This window comes from Suillus subaureus, assembly GCF_016647635.1.
Source record: "Suillus subaureus strain MN1 chromosome Unknown BJ212scaffold_24, whole genome shotgun sequence".
Lineage (NCBI taxonomy): Eukaryota > Fungi > Basidiomycota > Agaricomycetes > Boletales > Suillaceae > Suillus > Suillus subaureus.
This window is the reverse complement of record NW_024538580.1, coordinates 232,284-256,451: the sequence shown is the minus strand read 5'-3', so window position 1 is coordinate 256,451 and position 24,168 is coordinate 232,284. Positions and strand designations below refer to the sequence as shown.

At 46.5% G+C, this 24,168-nt stretch overlaps 5 protein-coding genes across 5 annotated transcripts; 4 read left to right on the top strand and 1 right to left on the bottom strand.

Moving 5' to 3' along the window:
• Nucleotides 1-97: 97 nt before the first annotated feature.
• BJ212DRAFT_1301129 (uncharacterized protein) lies at nucleotides 98-640 on the top strand (the record flags this gene model as incomplete). Its single annotated transcript, XM_041333085.1, has 4 exons — nucleotides 98-167; nucleotides 202-363; nucleotides 490-525; nucleotides 561-640. 4 exons carry the CDS (start codon nucleotides 98-100, stop codon nucleotides 638-640), a joined length of 348 nt encoding a protein of 115 aa, XP_041191087.1.
• An 836-nt stretch (nucleotides 641-1,476) lies between these two features.
• Nucleotides 1,477-3,389, top strand: BJ212DRAFT_1578393 (uncharacterized protein; the record flags this gene model as incomplete). The annotated part of the gene is made up of 6 exons (XM_041342217.1): nucleotides 1,477-1,653; nucleotides 1,703-2,151; nucleotides 2,200-2,236; nucleotides 2,273-2,311; nucleotides 2,370-2,672; nucleotides 3,138-3,389. 6 exons carry the CDS (start codon nucleotides 1,477-1,479, stop codon nucleotides 3,387-3,389), a joined length of 1,257 nt encoding a protein of 418 aa, XP_041191086.1.
• A 9,805-nt stretch (nucleotides 3,390-13,194) lies between these two features.
• BJ212DRAFT_1482679 (uncharacterized protein) lies at nucleotides 13,195-15,266 on the top strand (the record flags this gene model as incomplete). The annotated part of the gene is made up of 8 exons (XM_041340465.1): nucleotides 13,195-13,244; nucleotides 13,298-13,942; nucleotides 13,995-14,004; nucleotides 14,056-14,153; nucleotides 14,207-14,444; nucleotides 14,495-14,706; nucleotides 14,758-14,831; nucleotides 14,881-15,266. The coding sequence occupies 8 exons, from the start codon at nucleotides 13,195-13,197 to the stop codon at nucleotides 15,264-15,266; spliced, it is 1,713 nt and encodes a 570-aa protein (XP_041191085.1).
• A 239-nt stretch (nucleotides 15,267-15,505) lies between these two features.
• Nucleotides 15,506-21,937, bottom strand: BJ212DRAFT_1447902 (uncharacterized protein; the record flags this gene model as incomplete). The annotated part of the gene is made up of 19 exons (XM_041338468.1): nucleotides 15,506-15,848; nucleotides 15,900-16,178; nucleotides 16,226-17,102; nucleotides 17,150-17,340; nucleotides 17,390-17,929; nucleotides 17,988-18,347; nucleotides 18,395-18,462; nucleotides 18,516-18,743; nucleotides 18,792-18,902; nucleotides 18,951-19,112; nucleotides 19,170-19,289; nucleotides 19,337-19,771; nucleotides 19,823-20,842; nucleotides 20,893-21,117; nucleotides 21,165-21,316; nucleotides 21,373-21,612; nucleotides 21,664-21,736; nucleotides 21,794-21,839; nucleotides 21,897-21,937. The coding sequence occupies 19 exons, from the start codon at nucleotides 21,935-21,937 to the stop codon at nucleotides 15,506-15,508; spliced, it is 5,511 nt and encodes a 1,836-aa protein (XP_041191084.1).
• Nucleotides 21,938-22,282: 345 nt separating this feature from the next.
• On the top strand, nucleotides 22,283-24,164 carry BJ212DRAFT_1275736 (LTV-domain-containing protein; the record flags this gene model as incomplete). Its single annotated transcript, XM_041331237.1, has 5 exons — nucleotides 22,283-22,423; nucleotides 22,484-23,272; nucleotides 23,322-23,673; nucleotides 23,719-23,913; nucleotides 23,968-24,164. 5 exons carry the CDS (start codon nucleotides 22,283-22,285, stop codon nucleotides 24,162-24,164), a joined length of 1,674 nt encoding a protein of 557 aa, XP_041191083.1.
• Between the last annotated feature and the right edge of the window lie 4 nt (nucleotides 24,165-24,168).

Below are 24,168 nucleotides of genomic sequence, written 5' to 3'. Positions count from 1 at the left end.
CTCATAGCAAGTTGTTCCGTCAATCTTGAGCTAAAATATCAATTAATTTGAGAACACACAATAAATATATGAAGTACCTTGACATTTCACAACATTCATGTTTTTTCTAGAGGTCGCAGTGCTTCCTTCCATGCTGAGTGGGCCACTTGTCCATTTGGGAGCCAAAGGTGTGACCACCAATACATTTTTGGTGCATTGCAGCCCAGAAATTCGGATATGAGTCTTTTCTCTGTGTCCATTGTGAAGAAGTAATTGGTACTAGGCATTTGGCAACTAGCACTACTTATCCTAAGAGGCGCAAGTTAATTGATCGGCCTGAGAGGACTGCTATTGAAGCACTTCCTTCAATTATGTGCAAGGGAAGTAAGTGAGCAAAGGAGTTATAACCTATGTCAGCCTAAGAAACTAGAATGCGGACCATATGTATACCTTTGAATTTCTATGCCAAAGAATCAACTGTAAGCATGGGCAAAAATCAACTGATGTTAGTATCACAAGAGCAGGATGAACCATTGGAAGATATGTGTGAGTGTATTGGGTGTCAGATGCTGGTGTGGCAGATGTAATGTGCACAAAATCAACCATGCTCTATGGAGCAGCCGGTCACAAGGGATATAGCACAAGTGAAGAATTGCACTAAACTACTGGTCACGGGTCGGGTATTCTTGCAAGAGCTTAAGGGTAAGATCCTAGTGGTACAGAACTTCAGAGTGGTTGAATTGTGCAGGATTGTCAAGAAAGAGCAAAATAGATGGATTGCACAAGGTCTACAAAAATAACACAAGAATGACTCTCCTATAGAGCTGAGTCTGGGGGAAAGGGAACTACTCAATCATATGTACTGTGGTCATTTATATCATAGCATGTGAATGTCCAGAATGTGTAGGTGAGAATTGTAGTGTAGTTAGTAAACATGTGATGAGTCTATAGGTAATAAGACATCATGTGCTGTGGAACGTGAGTAGATGTGTAATAAGACCTGCAGCTCATTTAGCAATGACATTTGGGAAAAATAACACACCAGCAGAGGTAGGTGGACATGGATAGGACATGGGAGGGCAGATTCCTAGGACCAGACTGGAGTAAGAGCAGATAGGTCAATATATATGGATTTAATGATCCACGCTTTATCTCCTTTCCTGAAGGTGAGAAGAACCATACTATTGATCATATGTGCCTAGCGCTGGTATGATTGTCACATCTGTGGGAGACTCAAATACCAACTGTCCCCAGTCAGTCATGCATCAGGACTTGGACTTGGCAGAATTTTTGCATCGACAAGGGCATGTGACCATAGAATTCCAGGTACAGTAGAGTTTGTGGACCAGTTCCAGATTGAATAGAGATGTGGAGTGTGGAGTTCAGTGATTTTTGCACAGACAATGGAAAGAAGTGTGGACATGTGGTGGACACAATCATGCTTCCCTATAAGTACCTCTACTTCTTTTCCTATCTCTCATCTCTACCATTGCTATCATGTCTAGCTTCTCTTTTGACTTTTCTAAGGTCGTTGACCCTGCTGCTGACAAAATCCAGCATGCATTTACTGAATTACATGCCCAGGTGGTCAACTTGGCTGATATTATGCCCAAAGATCGACCTGATCTAATGGCTCACAAGGAAGAATGGTGCCACAATTGGGTCAAGCTACTGGTAAGTGGTACTTTTGTGCACTTACTGCCCTTTTCTAATGTTCTTGCAGGCTGATCTAGAGAAATGCTCCATGGACAGCAAGACTCATAATCTGAGCCTTGTCCTTGCACCTGAGGAGAGCACTAAAGGTTGTAAGGCTGAAGAAGTGCATGTTCACTTCCATGAGCAGATACGCACCTTCAAAATTGAGGCTGAACATCAGGCCAAGGAATGCGTGCATTTGGAAGAGGAGAAGCAGTTGAAAGAAAAAGGCAAGGGAAAGGAGAAGGAGGCCACTGGGGAAGACTTTGCAATGGAGGATGGTCAGGAAGAGGCTGGTGAGGATGCTGCAGGAGAGGCTGATGAGGAGGAAGAGAGACCAGAGACTCCCAAGCACCCTGCATGCGCTGGGATTCATAAGGAATCTAAGGCTGTAGAGCCTGTCCTTAGTAAGGCAAAACACATGAGTACTCTCTGTTTTCTCTTTTGGTTGTTTTTGCTGAACTTGCTTGCTAGATGGTAGGACATATGAGTGTTCCCAAGGCCCATGTCTCACATAAGGACAAGTGCAACTGGTGCCTTAAGCACAATATCCCTTGCCAAGGTATGCCTGGTATGGGGTGCTTCACCTGCCAGGTAGCTAAGCATGGCTGCAAGCATGCTACTCATCAGTGCAGTGGTAAGTTTTTCCTTAGATCTTTCTTCTCTATCTAACCTTCCTTTTCTTAGTGTGTCAGGCCCAGCTCCAGGCTGTGGCCAAGCCTAGTCTTCAGGCTGCACATAAGGCACCTTCAACTTCTGGTTCTGGCCCTACCATGGGTTCCTCCAAGGACATTTGTGACCTTATGTGCTGCCCTGTTTTATTGCCTGAACCCCCCATTATGGTCTCTGAGGACAAGGAACCTGATTCTCTTGTGTGCATTGAGAAGTGCAAGTTGCCTGAGGGCGAAGATCTAGAGGATTTTGACCTGCTTGTTGATGCAGAAGCAAGTGATGAAGACTTGCTCATGGAGGGTCAGGTGCAGGCTCTCTATGCCAAGGTTTTTACTATGCACATCAGGAAATCAACCTGAAGTTGATATGACCAGATATCATTATCATGGTGTCACACATATATGAATGAAGATATGACTATGCTAGAAATATCACCTTGATGTGTATTTTGTATTAGGAAATCAGCACAAACTTGTTTTTCCTAGATTTAGTTGGTAAAATCATATCAAGAATCTACTGAATTATATAAGATTATATACAAAGATAAAGTTTGATATAAGTATGACAAATTGATATTAAATGGACAAGGATTGTAAGAAAGCCAACATTCTGATGTAGATATGTCATGTCTTACAATTGTATTAACAATTCTCTACCAATTTATCTTCACTGCCATTACTTGCATGACATTGCACTAACCATGTTACATGACAGATGCTTAGGTAAGTCGGAGTTTCAATTTTTCAACCAACTTCAAAACTTGTCTTCTGTCATCTCATCTACACTCTAAGTACACCCTTCTGGCCCCTCAAGCCAACATCCTCTTCTCTTCCTCCCTGTCTCTTCATGGTGATATCTTTGGCCCTATGTGGTGGTTTTTCCTCCTTTATGGTCCCTGGCTCCTCCCTGGTCTTCCCTGGTCTTCCTTCCTGGCTCTCCCTGGCCCTCCTTCCTGGTCCTCATCCCTGGCCCTCCCTGGTCCTCCTTCCTGGCCCTCCCTGGTCCTCCTCCCTGGCCCTTATGGTCTCTTCCTTCTCCCCTGAGACAGGTAACTATCATGTCCCTCTCTAGCTTCTGTCCTATCATGTTTCTCTGCTCTCCTGTATTAGTACTACATGTGTATACCCTAAACCCAATTAAAATTTGATTCGAATTATAAAACGATAAAATGAGTGTCAAGGTTGAGACTTTTCAGTAATTTCTTGGCAATTTTATTTGAAGTAGTCTAGTATTATAAAACTTTATTGAAAATGGCAGATGTTTGCAATATGCATCATAATTGTGTCCTTGGCAATTTTTCCCACTATAACCTGCCTATCTAAAGCTTCGTCAAGGCTGAGTGATAATATAAGACTTTGTTGAAGATGGCAGGTGTTTACAACAAGTGTCATGATTGTGTTTTTGGCAGTTTTTCCCAGTGGAACCTGCCTATCTAAAGCTTTGTCAGGCTGAGTGCAATTATGATAGGTATTATATAAATTTTATGATAGACAGAGCTTTACAAAGCTATGTCATTTTCAGGTCAATTGCCTGATGCATGGCATGCTGATGGAGGTGTTGAATGAGTTGGATGTTATCTCCATCCACTACAAGAAGAAGAGGCGGTTCCTGTAGATAGTTTCTTTCTTGACAAGAATCAGTGTGCATGTACATTAGGATACCCTTGAATAGTGCCAAATGGAAGTGTTTTGACCAGTTTGAATCCTTTGGTGTGCACCTTAAGTCCTAAGTGTCCAGTATCCCTATGTCCCATGTCCTATGTTCTGGTCCTACTCCACTGGGTGCCTAAGAGATAAGTAAGGTAAAATGAGCATGTGTGCATGCTGCAGAAGAAGTGGAAAGATACATGTCACTTGCAGGTTTCCACCTGGCTTATCTTCCTTGTTGCGCTTTCATCCTCTATCCCTGCTGTGTGGTGGTGCAGTCGAATCCTTGGTATGTATCAATGTGTGTGGTGAGCTGCCTACATGTTTGAAGAGAATTTGTACAGTAATCATTGAGTGCACATATAATCTAGTCCTTTGGCAATGTCTGTGTGTGATTAGAGTCTATGCGCAGGTAGTGCATATCATATGTAAGTTACTGAGTGATTGGAATTGGGCGGGAAAGAAGGGAAATGAAACTGAGGCACTGGACAAAACCTGGGGTAAAACTGAGGCTATCATACAAGGATGATATGTTTTTGTGTTTTTCTGGTTTTTTTTTTGCAGATATAGGCTGAGGTCTGATGTGGGTATGTGGGTACAGGGGCGGGTGTTGCACATGGAGGTGTGGCTATCCCTCTGTGTCGAAATTGGGCGCTTCATCATCCAGTTCTTCTATGTCTTCTCCTACCAGGTTGTCCAATGCTTCATCGTCCAGGCCTGTAATACTAGTAATGGAGATTTTAGTTTCACTGCATGGAATGTAAGGAATCAAGTGAAAGGCTGCAAAATGAAGCCTAGACACAGATCCATCTAGTTCTGACAAGATATATGACCCACCCTTCATGTGATGGATAACAATCATAGGTCTGAGATAGCATGGCTTTGTCTTTTGACTTAGCTCCTACTTGACTTTGCTGTTGCATACTAGAACAAAGGTACCAGGCTCAAAATCATAATCTGTAATCAAGCACTGGAAGTGCTGCTTGAATTTGCAGATGGACTGGTACTGGGTGTTCTGGACTCTTTCTTTGATGGCTTGGAGATCTTCTTGTCGCTTCTGCAGTTGGCATGCACGCCAGGCAATGAGGTCTGTGGTCAAGAACATATCTTGGTCTGGGAGTGCTACTAGAAATGTTCCTTTAGCAAGATTGAATGGGAATATAGGCTCTATGCCATGGACCATAAAATAGGACATTAGACCTGTCACTTGGTGTACTGTGACATGCTCAGCCCATAGGATGGTGTGTGCGGATTGGTACCAGCACAACTCATCCCCCTTGCAACTTTTCATGATGGCCTCCTGGACATCATAGTGACGCTGTTCAATAATACCATTAGCTTGGGAGTTGTATGGTGAGATGCAAATCAGGTGAATCCCATAGCATGCTGCTAAATCATCAACTGCTGCCCAGAATGCAGGTCCATTGTCAGTAACAATTTCGGTGATAGGTCCCCACCTGCAAAGGAGCTCTTTGAATATGAATGCACCTAGAGATTTGGTGTTCTCTTTGTGTAGCATACACCATTCTGGGTATCTGGTTAGTGCACACTGCACATGGATTAGACAGTCAAATCTGCCCACTTTGGGCATCATCATACTATCTATATGCATCTTTCTAAATATGCTGCCTGGGATGGGTACAGTTGGGGGAATGTGCAGTTTGCGCATTTGCCTGATCTGGCATTCATGACATGTCCTATTGTACCATTTGACATCATCAGTAATCATAGGCCACCAGAAACATAGGAGAAGGCAGGCACAGGTTGAATATACTCCCTTATGTCCAAGGTCATTGTGCACTTCCTTCAGGATGCAAAGGCAGCATGCTTCAGGGACTATCAATTGGTGCTTGCCTAGTGAGTTCTTTTGCCATAATTTTCTGTCAAGTATAAAGTACTGTACTGTGCTTTTGACAAATGACTGGTAGTCATTATCAGATAAGTTAGTGGGTCTTTTGCAGGTCTCTAGGAAGCGTTGGATTTCTATCATCCTTACATCTTGTGCTTTTGCAGCTTCTGAATGGGGGATGGTCAGGTTGGCAGGTTCAGGTTCTGCAGTACCTAGGAATGCAATGAGAGCAGGTGGATGGGTTAGTGGGTTTGGCATGGGTATGGTATATGGGTAGCACATGATATCAGCTCCTGCACCTGAAATTGCACAACTACAGTCATTTAGGATTTCGATGCTGAACAAGTATGAGTGGTCAAGCCAATCCTTGTGGTCATCATCCTCTGTGGGATCTAACTCTGCAGGTGGTCTCCTTGAGAGACTGTCTGCTCCAGTATGCTTGGAAGCAGGCATGTGAACAAGTGTAAAAGGAAATAACAATATACCTGCAATCCATTGGTTGATGGTTGTGTTAGGTTGGAGGTCTGGGTTATTGATCATGCCTTTTATATATTTTGTGTTAACCTCAACTGTTAGGTTGGTGACTCTGAAGATAAATATGCATACCGCGTGGAGCATGCAAAATAGGCTGTAAAGCTCTAGCTTCACTTGAGAGTAGCAGCTTTCAACTTCTGTGAGCAAAATTGAACTGAAGCGACTGGGATAGCATTTGCCGTTTTTGCCCATTTGAAGGAGTATGAACCCTATAGTGATGGAAGAAGTGTCAACTGCAAGGATAACTTCCCATCCACATTTGTAATTGAGTGATAGGAGTGTGGGAGACTCTAATATCAAGTCCTTCAGGGTCTGCATAGCTACCTGTTGTTCCTCATTCCATTTGAATGGTACATCCTTGCATGTGAGGTTGATGAGCAGGCATGCTTTCTTAGAAAAACCCTTGATAAATATGTGCAAGATGCCATAGGTACCTAGAAAGCCGTGCACTTCTGTGACAGTGCAGCATTCCAGCCAATTGCATATCTTTTGCACTTTGGAGTCTTCCAGTATGCACCCTTTGAAGGTGTATTTGTGCCCTACTATGATAGCAGTAGGTGCAGCTAGGACAAATTTAGTAGTGGATATGGTTACACCTACATTCTCCAGGCACTGGAGTATGCAGTTCACTACTATGCAATGCTCCCATATAAAACAATGTATTCCCAGGTTTTCCACTATGGTTTCATATGAGCTGTCAGCTCTTTGATAGCACATTTTGACTGATTTGATCAGGAGGTTATCAATAAATGGGGAGGTGTGCTTTGTGATCTTGTCCTGTAGAGCAAAACAGGAGTCACCTTGATATACTTGCACCACGTTCACATGCCCTTGCAGGAGCATTGTTAGCCAGTGTGGTCCTAGTGGTGTTCCAAAGGTTGTGAGGTCACGGGACTCCTCATGTAGTGCATGCTGATCGTAACCTGAATATAAGTCCATCATACCATATACCACATACCTGGCAAAAGATTCAGCTAATTGTTTGACAAAGGGAGGGAGTGATGAGTCTTGGATAGTTACCACATTCAGCGGTTGAAGATCATGTACTAATTGCAGTGATTTACCATCTTTCTTGACCATGCAAAACCACTGCAAATGGTAGGCTGCAGTTGATGGTTCATAAACACCAGACTAGATCTTCTCTTTGATGATGCAGATAACTTCTCCAAGGGTTGCCAGCAGTATGGGATATTGTGTTGAGACCAGGGAGTGTGCAGGATGGTAAGAATTTTGTAAGGAGGGAAATAGGTTTCATTGAGACAACCATGCTCGGTTGTGTCCCACGTGAATGCTAATTCATGTGTCTGGACAAGCCAGCATATAAGCTTAAGCTCTTCCAGCCATAACCAGTTAGCAGGGTCTAAGTCCAATTCATTTGCTCTTTCTTGGGTGAAGTGGACACCTGGGATGAAGTCAGGCAGGTGGGTTGGCAATTGGGGCATGCCAGCCAATGGGTTGTCAGGTAATCTTCTCGTGATTCTATACTCAGGCAGCATGGTGGTTTGAACCATGTGGACCTTCTTTGCGACCAGCTTATAAACCAGTGCATGTTGGGTTTTGTCGAAAAAATATACACTGTTAAATGTGTTGATGGATGTACAGTCAATAATCGAGCATGTAGATATGACATGATTATAGCATGGTGAGAACTGTGTGGATGAAAGAGAAAATAAGGCATGTTTGCTCCATAAGAGCAGGTATTGCATGGTTGGTGTGAGACAAAAATTAGAACCGGGAAATAATGTAGTAGGATGAGAAATAAGAGAGAGCAGTGGGTAGGAATTAATCTGTTTGTCTCCTCACATGTTGTGCAAATCATCAATCATCAAAAACCCTTCTTATGTGCACCTGAGGGAGCATGTGTGCCAGCCTTGCAACCTGGACATTTCTTTACCCAATGCGTGGTAGGAATGCATATTACCTTCCCTGAATTTGGGTCCATTAGCATGATGTCCTGGTCTCCATTAGGAAGATCTTCTGCATGGCAACTGGTGAGCATAAAGAATGGGTGCCCTAGCAAGACGTCAAAGTTAGCAGTCAGAACAACCTGAACTTGGAATAGCATTTCTCCTGCACTGAAGTATAGCAGGAGATTCTCTATTACTCCTAGTGTCTCATTGGTTGAAGTATTAACAGACTCCATGGTTAGCTTGTGGTCAGATCTTAGCAGAATACCACCCAGCATGCACCAGACAGATTGCAGCATTATGATGCACTCTACACCTTGGTCAAGGACACAGGAGAGGACCTGGCTGTGAAGTGTCACCACTCTGATACATCTCAAGGATTCAAAGTGTTCAGCCACAATGTGTCCATCATTGTTCCTTTGCAGGCAGCCATCATACTTCTTCAGAAAGTCTTGCATTCCTGGTGTGCTACCTAGTTCATTGACTGAGATAGTCCCTACTGTAACATGCTTGGTTGTGGTCATTTCCTTGAATACCTTGCAGATGTCAGTGGATACCACTATTAATTTGTGCATAGGTATGCTGATGGTGGAGTCTAGCATGTGGTCAACTACGCATTTGTCCACATCCTTGTCTTCCAGAAGGAAGGAGTATCTGAACTGTGTTGAGGGTTGGTTGGCGGCCAGCAGTTCATAGGATGAAGAAGAGGTCATGGGGCTTGAAGATGAGGAGACCATACTGGGTGCAGATGAGGAACTCACAGGTGTCACAACCACTGTGCCTTTATTAGGGGCACTAGTGGCCTTTGACCTGGATGCCTTTACCTGTGGGGAAACAACTTCTTCCACCGCATCAGTGGTTCTTGATGATGGACCTGGCTTGGGATGTGGTGGTATGTTGATGCCATCAAACCACACATTTTTACCTTTGTCCACTTTGCAGTTAGCATGATCTGCTTTTACCACTGCAAACGCTTCATGTGCCCTGGTAGCTTCTTGTTCAAGGCATGTCAATTCTTTGTCATCTTTGCTTAAATCTTCCTGGATGTTAGTGCATGTGTGCATGAATGCGCAAGGCTCAATATCAAACACTGCTTGGATGGTAGGTTCAGCATGACAGTACATGTTACCAAGGACCATAGCATTGGCACCTGTTGCAGGTCCGTTGTGCAAGAATTTGTCAATGCACTGCTTGAAGTTTCCATCTCCTTGCCTCCTGGGAATGCCGCGACCATTGGGCATAACAATCTTGTTATCAGAGGTGATGCTTATCTTACCTTCCCTTGCGTACTTGTTGCACATCACACAAGTCTTCGTAAAATGGTCTCCTCCACAAAAGTAATAACTGTTATACCACAGTTGGCTGTATTCCTTCTTTACCACGGTTCCTGCATTGGGTTTCAGGGTGGGTGTAGAAGGTCCGCTTGCTTGGGTTGTAGTTGCAGAGGGCCGCACTGGTGGTTGGATGGGTACCGCAGTAGAAGCAATGCTAGGTAATAAGAAAACAGCAGCCTTGTATACCTGATCCAGTATGTATGGGTCATCAGGGTGGTGAGTGACAAGTTTTATCTTGAGCCTTTGCCTGATAGCTGCATTGGCCGTTGAGTGGACCCCCTGGAGGAAAAATCTACTGCATTCTAGTTCCACTAACCATTGTTTGTCAATCAGGTATTGTGAGACTTTGAGGAAGTTGTGGTAGTATTGCCCTAACTCTTCCTTGGAGCATATCAGGATGCAGGCTTGTTCTACACAGAGGTTCTCTAGGTCAATACAAGTATAGCAGCAGTCATTGTTATATCCTGGATACATAGCCTTTATAGCTTCAATGAACTTATTCCAATCATTCCCTTTGGCTGTGGGCCTGCATGCCCAAGTTTCTGATTCACTGATGGGTGTGTATTGAAGTGCTGCCTTGATGTGCTTTTCCTGATCTAGATTAGCATAGTTGGCCAGTTGTTCCACGTCCTCAAAGAATGGGAGTAGCCATGTGGGCATTCCATTGAATTTGGGTGCCACATTGGTTCCTCAGAGAGGCATTTTATATGGGGTAGTCATGGCTGCAGGTTGTGTGATAGGGGTTTGAGATGGCGTGGGACCTTGTGGGGCTGAAGGGGTATGGCATGTGGGGTCAGGTAAAGTAGGTGGGAGCATGGCTAAGTGTCTACACAGAGAGGAAGTGGTTACAGGTAGGAAAGGTGTGGGTGTGAACAGGTTTTGCCTTTTGGGTGATGGGTGATGGGTAGGATTCAAAGGGGTAAGTGATGATTCAGTGGATGGAGTGTCTAAAGTAATGAATGGGACTTGGGGTAGTGAGTGGTTGAATGATCCAGGGAAGTGAGTATCTTCCCCCTTGGACTCTGGTTCTGTTAGGGGTGAGTTGGAAGTGAGGTTCCAGATAACAGAGGCTTCTGAAGAGGAATGGGTATGTGAGTTGGATGGTCCTGCTTTGGTTTCTTCTTCAATGTTCTGAAGTACCAGGTAGAAAAAGTCTTCTTGCAAGATGTCTGCAAGTGTGTGAAGCTCTTGGGTTTCATTTGACCTAAGCAATCTGCCTTCCAGCTTCAAATTGCCCCCTCACGGTGGGCTCCAGTTGTGAAGAAGTAATTGGTACTAGGCAGTTGGCAACTTTATTTATCCTAAGACAAAAATAACACAAGAATGACTCTCCTATAGAGCTGAGTCTGGGGGAAAGGGAACTACTCAATTGTATGTACTGTGGTCATTTATATTGTAGCACATGAATGTCCGGAATGCGTAGGCAAGAATTGTAGTGTAGTTAGTGAATGCACAATGAGTCTATAGGTAATAAGACATCATGTGCTGCAGAACATGAGTAGACGTGTAATAAGACCTGCAGCTCATTTAGCAATGACATTTGGGAAAAATAACGCACCAGCAGAGATAGGTGGACATGGATAGGACATGGGAGGGCAGATTCCTAGGACCAGACCAGAGTAAGAGTGGATGGGTCAATATATATGGATTTAATGATCTGTGCTTTATCTCCTTTCCTGAAGGTGAGAAGAACCATGCTATTGATCATATGTGCCTAGTGCCAGTATGATTGTCACACCATGTCTGGATACCTTGCCCACTTCTCTCATGCTTGCAGTAAAATGTAGCCATCTCCAACATCAAATGAATACCATGGATGGAAATTAGAAGGTGGTTGTAGATGGGGGAACATCACTTTCACAGCATTTATTTGACACTGGATGAGGCAAACTTGAGTTAGACATGCATAGGGAAGTTTGGGCTGGCAAAGATCAAATTCAATATCTGCAAAGGTCCTCTCCATTGTCCATTGCAAAGAGCAAATAGGCAATCTGACACAAAGGCATTCAGGTGTGAGATGATTTGATAGGTGAGCACAAGGCCAGATGAAGTGAATATGGTCAGCTCTACGTTGATAGTACAAGTTTTCAAACTCAAGTTCCCATTCCACAAACAGTGTGAAAGCTTCAGTGACTTGGGCAGGGGTGATGCTGTATTGACTCATAATCCACAGTGCTTGTGTGAACTTGCAGAAATTCTGCCAGTATTTTTGAGGGAGAACACCATGCAGCAGTGCTGGTGCAAGCCCAAAAAGCCATGTAATGAATTCACAGGCTTTGTAGTGAGTGTTGATCTTCTCTGCAGGGTTGCAAGGAGGGTTGTCAAACAAGCCTGGTAAGTATGACTGACAAGCAGCAACAGCTCAACCATGTGCCTCCCAGGTATCATTGACAAGGACAACCCAGTCCCAGGTCAAATCATTGTCTGTTGGGCTGCAAAGTATCAAGCCACACCATAGGTCTGTAAACAAGGCTGCCATATTGGCACCAGAGAAGTGCATTATCTCTGTAGAGAAACACTTGGGGATACCAAGAATGTGTCTTGTCTCTAAACCAAGGAGGATACTCAGTCCTATGATACCCATATTCAGCTATTTATCCATGGACACCACTGACAGAGAGGAATAGATGCTCAATGAAGAATATACTTGGCTAGATGAGGCAGTCACATCTGTGCCAGCTCAAGATTCAGCCTTCAAGGTCAAGGCTGAAGTGGATATCCATGCACCAATTGTGACAAGGATCTTGTCAGATAAACATGAGAGTGTAGCTGACCAGGCTCTAGCAAATGACAGCCACAGCAGTGATGGATGTAGTGACCTGGAGGATGCGGACACCGAGTGGACCAACTGGTAGAGAACTCAGCGAAAATTTTGAATTTTTGGTCACGTGATTGTTAAAAACTTGTTAATAGTAACTTGCTTGTTATAATTCCCTGCGAGCGACATGCTAATTAACCGTGTTAATAACTGCTCAAAGAGTTTTCACCCGTACCCTATTTTTCTTCTCGTTCATGTATTAGTACGGACGTAACAAGTTGCCATCTACCACCGCGTCATTCGGACTAATGCTGTCACTCATACAGTCCATTTGCAATCCATTTGCCCGCTCTAACTGAGCTTGGACGTCGTCCACGGAATCCTCGTATGCCTCTTTACTTTCGCTATAAGGTACATAATGCCAGTCATATCACGCTAGTTGGTTTTCATCGATATTAGTACACTAACGTTGCACTGCTTGTTTCGAACTAGCTGTTTAGGTTTGCCCCATCAGGTCTATAAAACTCGTTCGGCAACCGTTGTGTAAATCTGCACGGCTTCAACTCCAGCGCTGTTATGTGCGCAGCTATGACAATAATGATACGGTACGTAAGTACACTAGTAGCGGTCCACACGTAGAGCCCTGCTGCGCAGCCTGTTGCTCACGGTGACCCTTACCAGCCTTAGTAAGCAGCTAGACATCGTATAAATTGTGATGGACTGGTCAGCGGGGATCCTCACACCAACGCATCCCTTCGTTCTTATCAGCAAATCTCCCACCAGCCCGAGGAGACCGAAAATGAAGTATAACAAAGGCTTCATGGCTATGGTGGCCGCCGGCCTAGTTCGAGGTTCGCTTGCTCAGACATGGTACGTATGACTTCCATCACGCACCCTGCTTGCTTATTCCTAAGTATTTCTAGGTGCGGAAAGAACTATATGGCAAATCAGTCTGTGGTGCCCCCTGGCGGACAGTTTGTTTTGCCCACACAAAGCGTCGAACCGCTTCTGTCGTTCCGCTGTGCCCCTGTCTTCCGTCCATACCTCGAGGAAGATGCGAAGAGTGCAGCATTTGTAGTCGACACACCAATTGTTTATGATTGGATCACCGGTGCTGAGCTCATCTCACTTCCTTCCAACTCGAGCTCTTCTAGCGGCTCCAATAGCTTAGGAAGCCTCAGTGTCACCATCAACGTGGGCTCCATCCACACCACTGCGAACGTTCCTCTGAACGCTACCGGCATTCAAATTCCCGTAGATATCAGCATGCTCAACGCTCAGAAGGCCGCATACAATGTCACCTGCTCTGCCACATATTCTGCCCCTTCGTCTTCGGGGTCTCAGCCTGCAAACGAGCAGAAATTCAATACCACTTCATCCCTTTTGTATCTCCCTGACACAAATGCTTCTGTCACGAAGACCGACTTGCGCACTGGTGCGCTCTGGGTGCGGCCTGCAAGTGGCAAGGGTGGTGCATTTGCGCCCTTCGTCCCTCAGGGATTCTACATAAATTTCGAACAGTACTTGGCGACAAATTTGTCTATGATCGATCAGCTCAAAGCCGATGGGTTCGTCTTTCATTGCTATCTCTCCTAAGCAATTATTCAATTATTTATCTAGGTTTAACACTGTATGTTTTGTGATAATCTGATATGTCCCATGCTGATAGTCTACTCCATAGCTTCACCCGATTCCTCCTTATAATAATCTCACTATCTTCCAACAAGTCATTAACAAGACCATCAGTGCCGGCATGTACATTGTTTATGATATGCGATCGTATGTCAGACTTTATCATCTTATCTTACGATCATTGATATCTTTGTATTCAGGAACTACCAAAACCTGAGTGCCGTCGCCCAACAAGTGAACACTTATGCCTCGATTCCCAACCTATTAAACTGGGAGACCGCACACGAGCCCGATGGCAACTCTGATCCCCAAAATGCGGCGCAGGCAACGTATGACTTGATTTACCAGTTGGACGGATATCATCCAGTCTCTATTGTTCTGAATTGCCAAGACTACAACTTCTCGCCTTACATCAAGGGAGCTGATATCGTTCTACAGGTGAGCTACTCATCATATTTCTATCACTTGCGCTTCTAACCCTGGTGTAGGATGCTTATCCTATTGGTATCAATGCGACATGGTCTCCTGTGTGGAACACAGAGTGTACCCCGGACTTTGGTCACTGTGGTTGCGACAACTGTCAAGGGCAGACATGGGATGTTAAGGCCCGTGTCCAGACTTTCAAAGATAGACTCAACATCTTGGGCTTTGAGCGCACCAAGTCTGTGTGGACCACACCCCAAGCTTTCGGTAATGGCGCGTAAGTCACCTTGAGTGCCCAACACGACCTGTGTTTTGACCCTCATTACAGATACTGGAACACAACTCCCACTGGCTTGCAATGGGCTGCTATGGGATTCACTTCCTTCAGCCACGGTGCTCTAGGTGAGTTCATGCTGATACCGCGCGTATGAAAAAAACTAACTTAACCCAGGTTCCAAGTCTTACCAATACCCGACCACAACCGGCAATGTATCGACGATCGAGGGGACAGCAACTGACCTCACCGTTCTCATCCAAGAATACGTCCAGCCCTTCTTAGTTGACCCAAACGTTACATCTGTCCGCTACAACTATCAGGGCGTGGATGCTGGTCTCTGGTACAATGGCACTTCATACTTGCTCCTTGTTGTCAACATGAACAACACGAACTCCGATGTCTACGTACCTTACGTGGATGTAGGATTGGGCTGGATTACCAATGCGACGAAACAGGTACAACGCGTATTTTCCGTCTACGAGATCCCCACTGCCTCTGGCAATCTTACCGGTACAACGTTCCAACCTGGAGGAATTGGTATCCACATTGCGACACCCTGAAAAGGTTATAGATTAAGGATTCTCACGTAAATAGATATCGACTATCACGCCTTGTATCGTTGGAGGCTAACGAGGACTAGGAAAGTTGGAACTCGATGATTTCAACAAAACTTTAATTTTCGGTGATAGCTCGACATGTACATGACTACCGCGACAGCAATTACATAGCAAAGAATAGCGAGTAATAATAGATACAAATGTATTATTTGCTTGACTTATAGTAATTTAACATACGATGCTCAGCCGAGCTTCACCTTCTTCGACGGCTGAGGTGTCCCTTTCTCACCGTCCTTGCGCTTCTTGGTCCCCGTACTCGGCTTGGCTCCACCAAACAGCTCCTTAACCCGGTCACGCAGGGCCACCGCGATGTACCCGACCTCAGAGTCCGCGCCATTGAAGGTAATAGCGTTGTGGATCATGAGGTTGATGTCTGCCTCAAATGCATCGGTCGAGTCGTACTTGTCAGTGTCCAACTTCTGGCGGATCGTTCTCAAGTCTCTTGCATCCTTCTTCGGTATGACGTCAAAATACGTCGGGATGCCCAACAGGACAGGATCGACAGGATCTCGGAACACCCAAGAGCTGCGGTAAAGTTAGCGCACTTGAACTACCATAGACAGAACAAAAACCTACACATCCTCCTTCACCAATTGAGTCATCAGCGCTTGTAAGCTCCTCTTCTCCGTCCATGAAAGCTTCTTCTCTATCACCTTCGCCCATTCTTTCTTGAAGACTTTCTCCACCGCATCCGCACAGTTGACGGGATACGTAGTGGGTGGGTTGAATTTTCGACAGTTACTGAACACCAACTCGACATCTTTTTGGAAGTCCTCCATGGTTGAGTACTTGCTCTCGTTCAAACGCTGGGTCATAGTACCAAAGTCCATCGGGTGTTTGATCTCCTCGTAATACCTATATCAATGTTAATGTTAGTTGTGATAGTGCAAGATGTCACATACGTAGGACATCCGTCTCTCTCAGGGTCTACAGGCTGAGCGAATATAACGCTCTCTGGAACCCTGAGAAGAACCTTCAAAATTTCCCGACACTTCTTCTCATTGAGTGGAGCCGACGCCTGCACCTTACGAGGCTTTGATGGCGTTGGGGTATTGCTAGGTACAACTTCTCTCTCTTTGCCTTTGATGGAGGTGCGCGGAGGTTCGGAGGCAGATTCTGAATCACGAAGATTTGCAGCTTTCTCTTTCTTCGGTTTGCCAAGAGACACTTTAGGCGCAGGGGCAGGCGTAGGCGTACCGGATGGCTCCACAGTTGGAGTGCTAGAGCTCAAAGAGGGAACGCCAGGCTTTTCCTTCCTGGAGAGGGACGGGGCTAACATCAGTATCTCGCCACTATCGTCGTCAGCACTCGTCTTTCTGCGTTTTCCAGGTGGTCCACTGTCTGAAGCTTTTGCAGGGGGAGGTGATTCCCGAACGGGATCCTTGGTTTTCCGGGTGCGCTTCTCCTCATCTTTCTCTCGCTCGATAGCGATTACTTCTTGCAGCAGGTCATGGGATCCATCATCGACGTAAGGCGGAGGTGCCTCATCAATGGCTTTGGGCTTGCGAGGTTGTTTGGGTTTCTGTAAAGCCTTAGGCTCCGCCGCCTTCTTCGAGGGCTCAGCTTGCGGTGCCTTGGCCTGTGGACCACCGACCTTGAGCTTGATGGTCGGACGTGCTGGAGCCTCCGACTCTGCTTGTGGAGGTGGCGGGGCTGAGACCACAGGAGGCATTAATGCAGCAGTTCCAGGTTTCTTCACTACGATAGTGGGCAAGTTCTCAGGCGCAGGCTCTGCATTCTTGCTAGCAGCTTCGAGAGTCTTCTGAATGCGGTTCCAAACTGGGCAAAGGTAAGAAAAACCGATGATTTTGTGCCATTGAACTCACGTTTTTCAAAAAACGTTTCTAAAAAAATCGCCTCGGTGTGGGCGTACGTTCCGGAAGGGTTGTACTGCTTTGCATTTCCTATCATGAGACGGAAGTCTGCCTCGAAGACAAAACGGTCCTTGTACATGCCCGCCTCGACTTTGGCGCCCATGGTGCTGAGGTCCATAGGATTCTTGATGACCTCATAATAGCTATGTTATTGCGTCAGAAAAAGTCGAAGATCATTATCAAGATACAAACTTTGGAGCATGGTCTCGAACAGGATCCACTGGTTGCATGAAAAGCACTGCGCTCTTATGCATCTTGAGTTTCTTGAGTGCATTACGGCTTGCACGCAAATCATTCAAGCTCATTCCAGCCGACTGTGCCTTCGGGATATGAGGGGGCCTGACACCATTCATAGGCTTTGGTTTGGGTTTGCCTTTGGGTTTCGCAGGAACTGGGGGCGGAGCCATGGAACCGGTGCGAACTGGAGGCGTTGGAATAGCGGATGCAGTGACAGATGAACTAGAACTTCGGACTTGGGCACTACCAGGCATGATTTTTAGCTTAGGGGCAGTAGATGCAACAACAGGCACCCGAGCAGGCGGTCCCCCGGACTTGAGAGGTCGTGAGACTTTTGGCAGCACCTTCACCGCCGGAAGCGAGGGCGGGGCTTCAGTCACAGGCGTAGGAGGTAGATGAATAGTAACCTTCGGCGGAGTCTCTTCAACTCCCCGGAGGACAATATCAGCCAGCTTGATGATACCCCAGCGCACTTCCTGGTCGATATCCGGTGCACTTCAGGCCGATTGATCCGTGAGCGGACAGTCGCACAACATGATCTCGGGGGACTCACAGAGCAATAGACATCAGAAACTCCCGCAACACCTCATTCTTGCCGATTTCTCTGTCTTTCCTGAGAACCTTGATCATCATGTCGACCTCGCTCTTCTTCGCTTCTTTCGATTTCTCTGGCAGAGAGCCATCTTCCTCGATGAGCAGCGACTCTGTATCCTTGATTGAGTTCTTCATCTCCCCCATGGACACCAAAAGAGCTAAGCTTTGGCATGCGCTACGGGCCACATGTCTCCGGACCACGCGAGATGGATCGTTTGCCATGACAGCCAATACGTAGCGCATAATGGCGGGTGTGTACCACTTAGACATGAAAAGGCCATCGAAGGCGGCAAGACGAACTTGAGTATAATTACCTTCACTGAGAGACAATCAGATGAAGTAAAATTTATGATCATTATAACATACCGGGTAAGAGGGAAGAAGACCCGGAGATCGTTCGGGATGAGGTTCGCAGTAGTCAGAATCAAGTAGAACTGAGGTTAAAGTCTTTAATGCGAGATGGCCGCTGATGTAGGAGGCCACTCACTTCCAATACTGCAGTGGTGACTACATTCTTCGGTGATGGGATGAGTCTGTCCATGCTCCGATACCTGCTGACCTCGTCAATCGCCTGCTTCATCAAGTTGGCATCCTCGGTGGTGTGCTCCGACCGAACTTCTTCGCGAAGGAGCTCGCCACGTTCTGGAGGAGCGATCGAGACAGTTGCACAGGCAACAGCTGAAATCATAGTGCATATGTAGAATGCGTCCGAGTACTGAAGAGCGGTGAAATCAGTAACTACTTGTGACAAAATTGTACTAACTGGATTGGCTGTGTTGTCGTTGTAACGAAGTTGGTCGACAAGGAACTGACGAACCACTGAAGGTGTCTTGCCGTTCTCAAACCGCACTTGAGATATTGCGTGAACGAGGCTCTGAAGATTCATGAGTTGCAAGATAGAGGTAGCATCCTGAAGACACACCTTTCGTACAAAGTATTCCGCCAGGTCAGAGAAGTCATTAGGCTTTGGGACGTAAGTATGAGCGAATAAATCTTGGTTGGGGTCTTCCGGGTCGTAGCAGTAGCGAAGGAACAACTTGAACAGATGAAATAGTCCTAAGAAATCAAGTTTCCGAATGGCGCACTGATGTTTTCACGTCAGATACAACCTTCAAAAGGTAACAAATCTAAAAACACTGACGTGCACTAGGGCCATCGCAGCCTCACACCGAATGCGATAATAGTAATTGGAGACGAGCACTGTCTTGGTGAATGTACTCGAAACGATGGCGGTGGATTGCTTTGCGAGAGCATTAACAGCCTACGAAAGTTCAAGCCAGGAAGACGGATTGTCAACAAATAACTCACTTCCAGCTGCGCAACGACATCACGATCTCGCTGCAACTGCGACACCCACATAAAGTCGGGCTGTTCAAAAGCGATAGCAGCGATCCATTCAAAATCGGCGTCCATGCGGATCCATTCGTACGTTGCACCCGACATCACCTGCTCATCCTCCTCTGTCCAGTCAGCTACCTTCCAGTTTTCTCGCTCCTTTTCCTTTTCCCAGATCTCGAGTCCAAAACCCATGTCGATCAAACCCATGGCTTCGGCAGCTTCGGCGTCACCTTCTGCTGCAGCTTGAGCAGCCGCTTGTCGTGCCAAGTATCTCTTAGTGTTTCGTCGGATACGTTTATACTTCGTGTTGAAAGGGACCTCAAAACGTTTGAAGGACGAGCGAATGTCTAAAACGTGCTCATATGGGGTGCCATCTGCCTCATGGATCCGAACAGTCATTTGGCCCTTCAGAGGCTGGTGAGGGCTTGATCAGGGTGCAACTGCTCGCAAACGTACCTCAAAGAATGGCACGGGCTTGTGCAACAGTTTCGACACCTCGTTATGCTCGAGCGCCTTATATGCTGGCGAATCTTGTCGCATGGTGATCTCGACTGCCATCTTCTTTCTGTTGAAAGAAGCAGAGAACCCGAACGCTGGACAACCACTACCGTAGATCCACTGCTCAGCGAATGACCGAAGATCAATTCCGCTGACCTTCCTGCATGTACGCAAGAACGAGTGCGTCGATAGAGCATTGTTTTGCAACTCTCCACTCATTGCTGACAAGAAAATCTTTGGCAGAACACGAGGAAGACCAAGCGAGGTACCGGACTTGCCGAGACGTCGATCCAAAATGTGCAGCACGAGGGGCGCCTTCAAGTTGACAAAAGGTAACGCCATAGAGTCTGGGGGATCATTGTGCTGTGGTTGGCAGATGGGCGGCATCGATCCGTTATCCCACTCGACGACTCGTTGCATGTCCCGCTTGAGTCTGTATCGGTACTCGTTATTTCCCAGGAGCTTGCGGACGAATAGGCCAGTGATATACAGCGCAAGACCATTTACGAGCCAAGTATCCGACCACGTCTTCTGTTGGATGTTGATTCCCATCCATTGACAGGCCAGGGCATGACTAAGTGCCTGCCGGGTTTCAAACACCTGCTCGATCGAGTCCTCGCCGTGAAGAAGATCCACAGTAATTATGGAAAGCGTTGAGCTGTCGAAGCGCTGAATGGGCATCTCGTCCACTGCAACCACTTTGTATGACCCAAACGGGTAGGAACCGAACTCTGTACTGTAGAAGTTCATCGCCGAACGCAGGAATGAAATCGACGAATGGAGCATAGCTTCGTGACCAGGCAAACAAAACGCATGCATCAGAGGCTGTGATATGCCAGGCGTATCCTCTGATGTGAGCTCTGTCGGGATTGGATACACATGGAATGGGCCAGCAGCAAAGGCGACATGCTGCACAGACGTCAGCACTGCCTGAGAAAACAAAAAGATGGTTTTATTCGAGTTGTTAGGATGTGCAACCTGTGCTACCTTTGTTAGCTCGCCCGATGGGAAATACGTGGATCACATGCCTGTTCCACGAGGTCGCCACTGCAGACAACTACCGTAGGGATAGACTCTTGGGACTCTTCAAAATCACTATTCTCTCCGCGGTGACCGGTATCAGGCTCTTCGAGATAGCGAGGAACGACGAATTCGAACTCCCAAGTGCACTTCTCCAACAAACTGTCGATGCATGGAACCCAACATCTCGCAGCGTCGGGGGACGATGGTGTCGTGTATGCATGCGGTACGCGCTAAAAAAAATCAGAATTTGTTAATCATGAACATAGAAGTTACTCACATATGGGTAGGAGTCGGTGGGCAGCACGAACTGGATGCCATCCACGGGATTTCTCAGGCTAAAGACAATGTGGACTACAATGGGCATGAACTCGGGAGTGGGTGCAGGGGTGTGGGAAGAGGGGCCAGGGGTATGGGGCTCAGGCGTAGCAGCTTATACGGTGAAAGATTGAATGCATGTCATATAACCCTCAAAGACCGAAACTTACCTTCACTGAGATGACCATTCACAAGAGAGTGGTTTGCATGGCCAGTTTGTCGAATCGAAACTTCCTTCGGAATTGCAATCGACAGTTCACCCTCATCACCTTCGGCCAGTGCAGAGTATATTTTCCGCTTCAGCTCTGGATAAGTATGACAATCCTGAGGATTTGAGATGCTGATCTGAGCGAGCGGATCATGGTGAACAAAATCCGCTGGGTGTGACGCGACAGAAACAGAGTGAATCGCTGCAGAAAACACGTTAAACAAACCATCCGGAATTCAAGCGCAGCACATACTGCATTGCCTGGAGTGCAGATGAATAGTCCTCAGATTGGGATTAGTCGGAATTAGGGTGATTTCTGTGTAACCCTGTTCGAGAATGCTGTTGTATGAGCGCCCGCCAGAGTGGCCTGTAGTGCAACGTACCCAGAGAGAGCCGGAGAAGTCAATCTCCAGAACAACTTTCTGATGACTAGTATATACAAAAAAAAGGTGTCAGTACTGATGAAACGCGGGCTAGAACGAAAACACGTATATAGAGAAGCCACGACGACTGTGCTCGCGTTGCATGATTGACCGCCGGTCGAACAAAGAGCAATAACCAGAAATTCTGAGCCCGTATTGAAAAAATCTTGCGTAGGCTGCACGAAGATGAATGTAAGAAGTGAAGACGAAAGGACTTTGAAGGTGAAGACCGTTTGTTGAGTCAGGTCTTCCAAACTTCACGGGTGGGATTGGTGACGGCGTAGGGACAACCGACACGATTACGTAATGTCCAGTCGCGACTCAGTGGCTGTGTATAATTTCCTACTACCGTCGTTACCTCGAGGATTGAATAAGTGAATCTCACATTCATCACCTTTTATACCATTCAGAACTAACCAAAAGAAACAGGTCATTGTAGTTTGGCGCACTATGCCCAAAAAATCAATCTTTAGACAACCGGGAGCACAGCACTTCCAGCTTGTGCACCGATCTCAGCGAGATCCCCTTATTCATGATCCTGACGCAAGCCAGCATGTCCTGAAGGCATTTGTACGAAGGAATGACAAGAAAGTGCGCATACTACGCGATACGTATTTTTTCTACCTCTACTCATTTAATCCCCGCTTCTAGGGAAAAAGTCGGGCCGATCTCGAGTCACTCCTTTCTCCTGATGATGTTGCCCATGACGCTCACGCTCATGTCGGCGAAGCGTCATTATATGGTGTCTATTTCGACGACACTGAGTATGACTACATGCAGCATCTGCGTACGGCTGGTGCAGAGGAAGAGGGTGTAGAAAGTATACTTATCGAGGCACCTGCTACATCTCAAAAATCGAAAGGCAAAGGCAAATCAAAAGATCCGATCTCCTTGCGCGATCTGCCACCAGAGGCACTACCATCCGCATCTGAGATTCCCAGGAACTATGAGTCACAGGAAGCTGTTCCCTCATCGATCGCAGGTTTTCAGCCGGACATGGACCCGCATCTCCGACAGGTTCTCGAAGCATTGGAAGATGATGCGTTTGTAGATGATGGCTTAGAGGATGACTTTTTTGGCGAGCTGATAGCAGAGGGACAGCGAGACGAGGATGAAGAATTTGGTTTCCAGTTCTGTGAGGACGGTGATACCCCGCAGGATGGCCCTTCCACAGAGGACCACGAAGACCCTGATAGCTGGGAAGTGCGCTTCGCCCAGTTCAAGAAAGAACAAAAGGATGCACCTCCACCCAGCAACTCCGACGACGAACTGCACTCGGATGGAGGGGACACCATCGGAACTTTACCAAAGCTACCTGTCATTGGTGGAAAGCGCAGGCGCAAAGGCACTTCCGATGCATCTGGATACAGCATGAGCAGTTCATCAATGTACCGCACAGAAACGCTAATGACATTAGATGAGCGCTTCGATCAGGTAATTGTAGTCAACTTTGCCAGGTCATTGTTTTGATCACTTGCAGCTAATGGAGAAAGAGTATGGCTCTGGTGAGGGAGAAGAGGTCGAGGAAGAGAATGATGACCTTTCATCTGATTTATCAGACGAAGCTCCAGAGCTCGTTACCTCGCGAGAAGATTTCGAGGCCATAATGGACGACTTCATGGACAACTATGAGATGCTTGGCAGAAAACTAAAGCCAGTGCTTCCGGGGGACTCAGGCCCAGAGAAACTTAACACCCTGCGTCAAGCAATGGGCCAGGATGAGCGGGTACGGATAAGATCAGCAGATGATGATGATGACGAGGAGCTAGATGATGACCGACTTTTCGTCGGATATAGTGCTGCAGAGAAAGGGGATACATGGGACTGTGAAACGGTATTGAGTGAGTCGAATCGTTTCATGCAAACTCGCATCTGAAGCAGAATAGCAACGTATTCCAACCTGGAGAACCATCCCCGCGTGATCCGTGCGCGAGCATCGAAGCCGGTTCCGAAAATCACACTTGATTCCAAGACCGGTCTTCCCACTTTAAACGGCGATTCTCAAGCCCCGGAGTCGCGAAAAGCTCGTCATCGCTTACAATCCGTTGCAGAATATGAAGAAGATTCCCGAGAACCTTCAGGTAAATATTTGTTTGACTGCGCCAATGATGCTCCGCTAACGCTTCACCGACCAGCGGCCAAACAAACTATATCCCGCCCGCGCGACGAATCCAAGGAAGACAAGAAAGCTCGCAAACAGGTTGTCAAGGCCCAACGTCAAGTACGTCGTGTAGAGAAAAAAGCGACACAGGATCAGTTCTCCACGGAAATGAAGCATCAAGCACAGGGCCTTGCAAACAAGGCTCAAAGCAGTAGAACAAGAAAATTGTAGTATA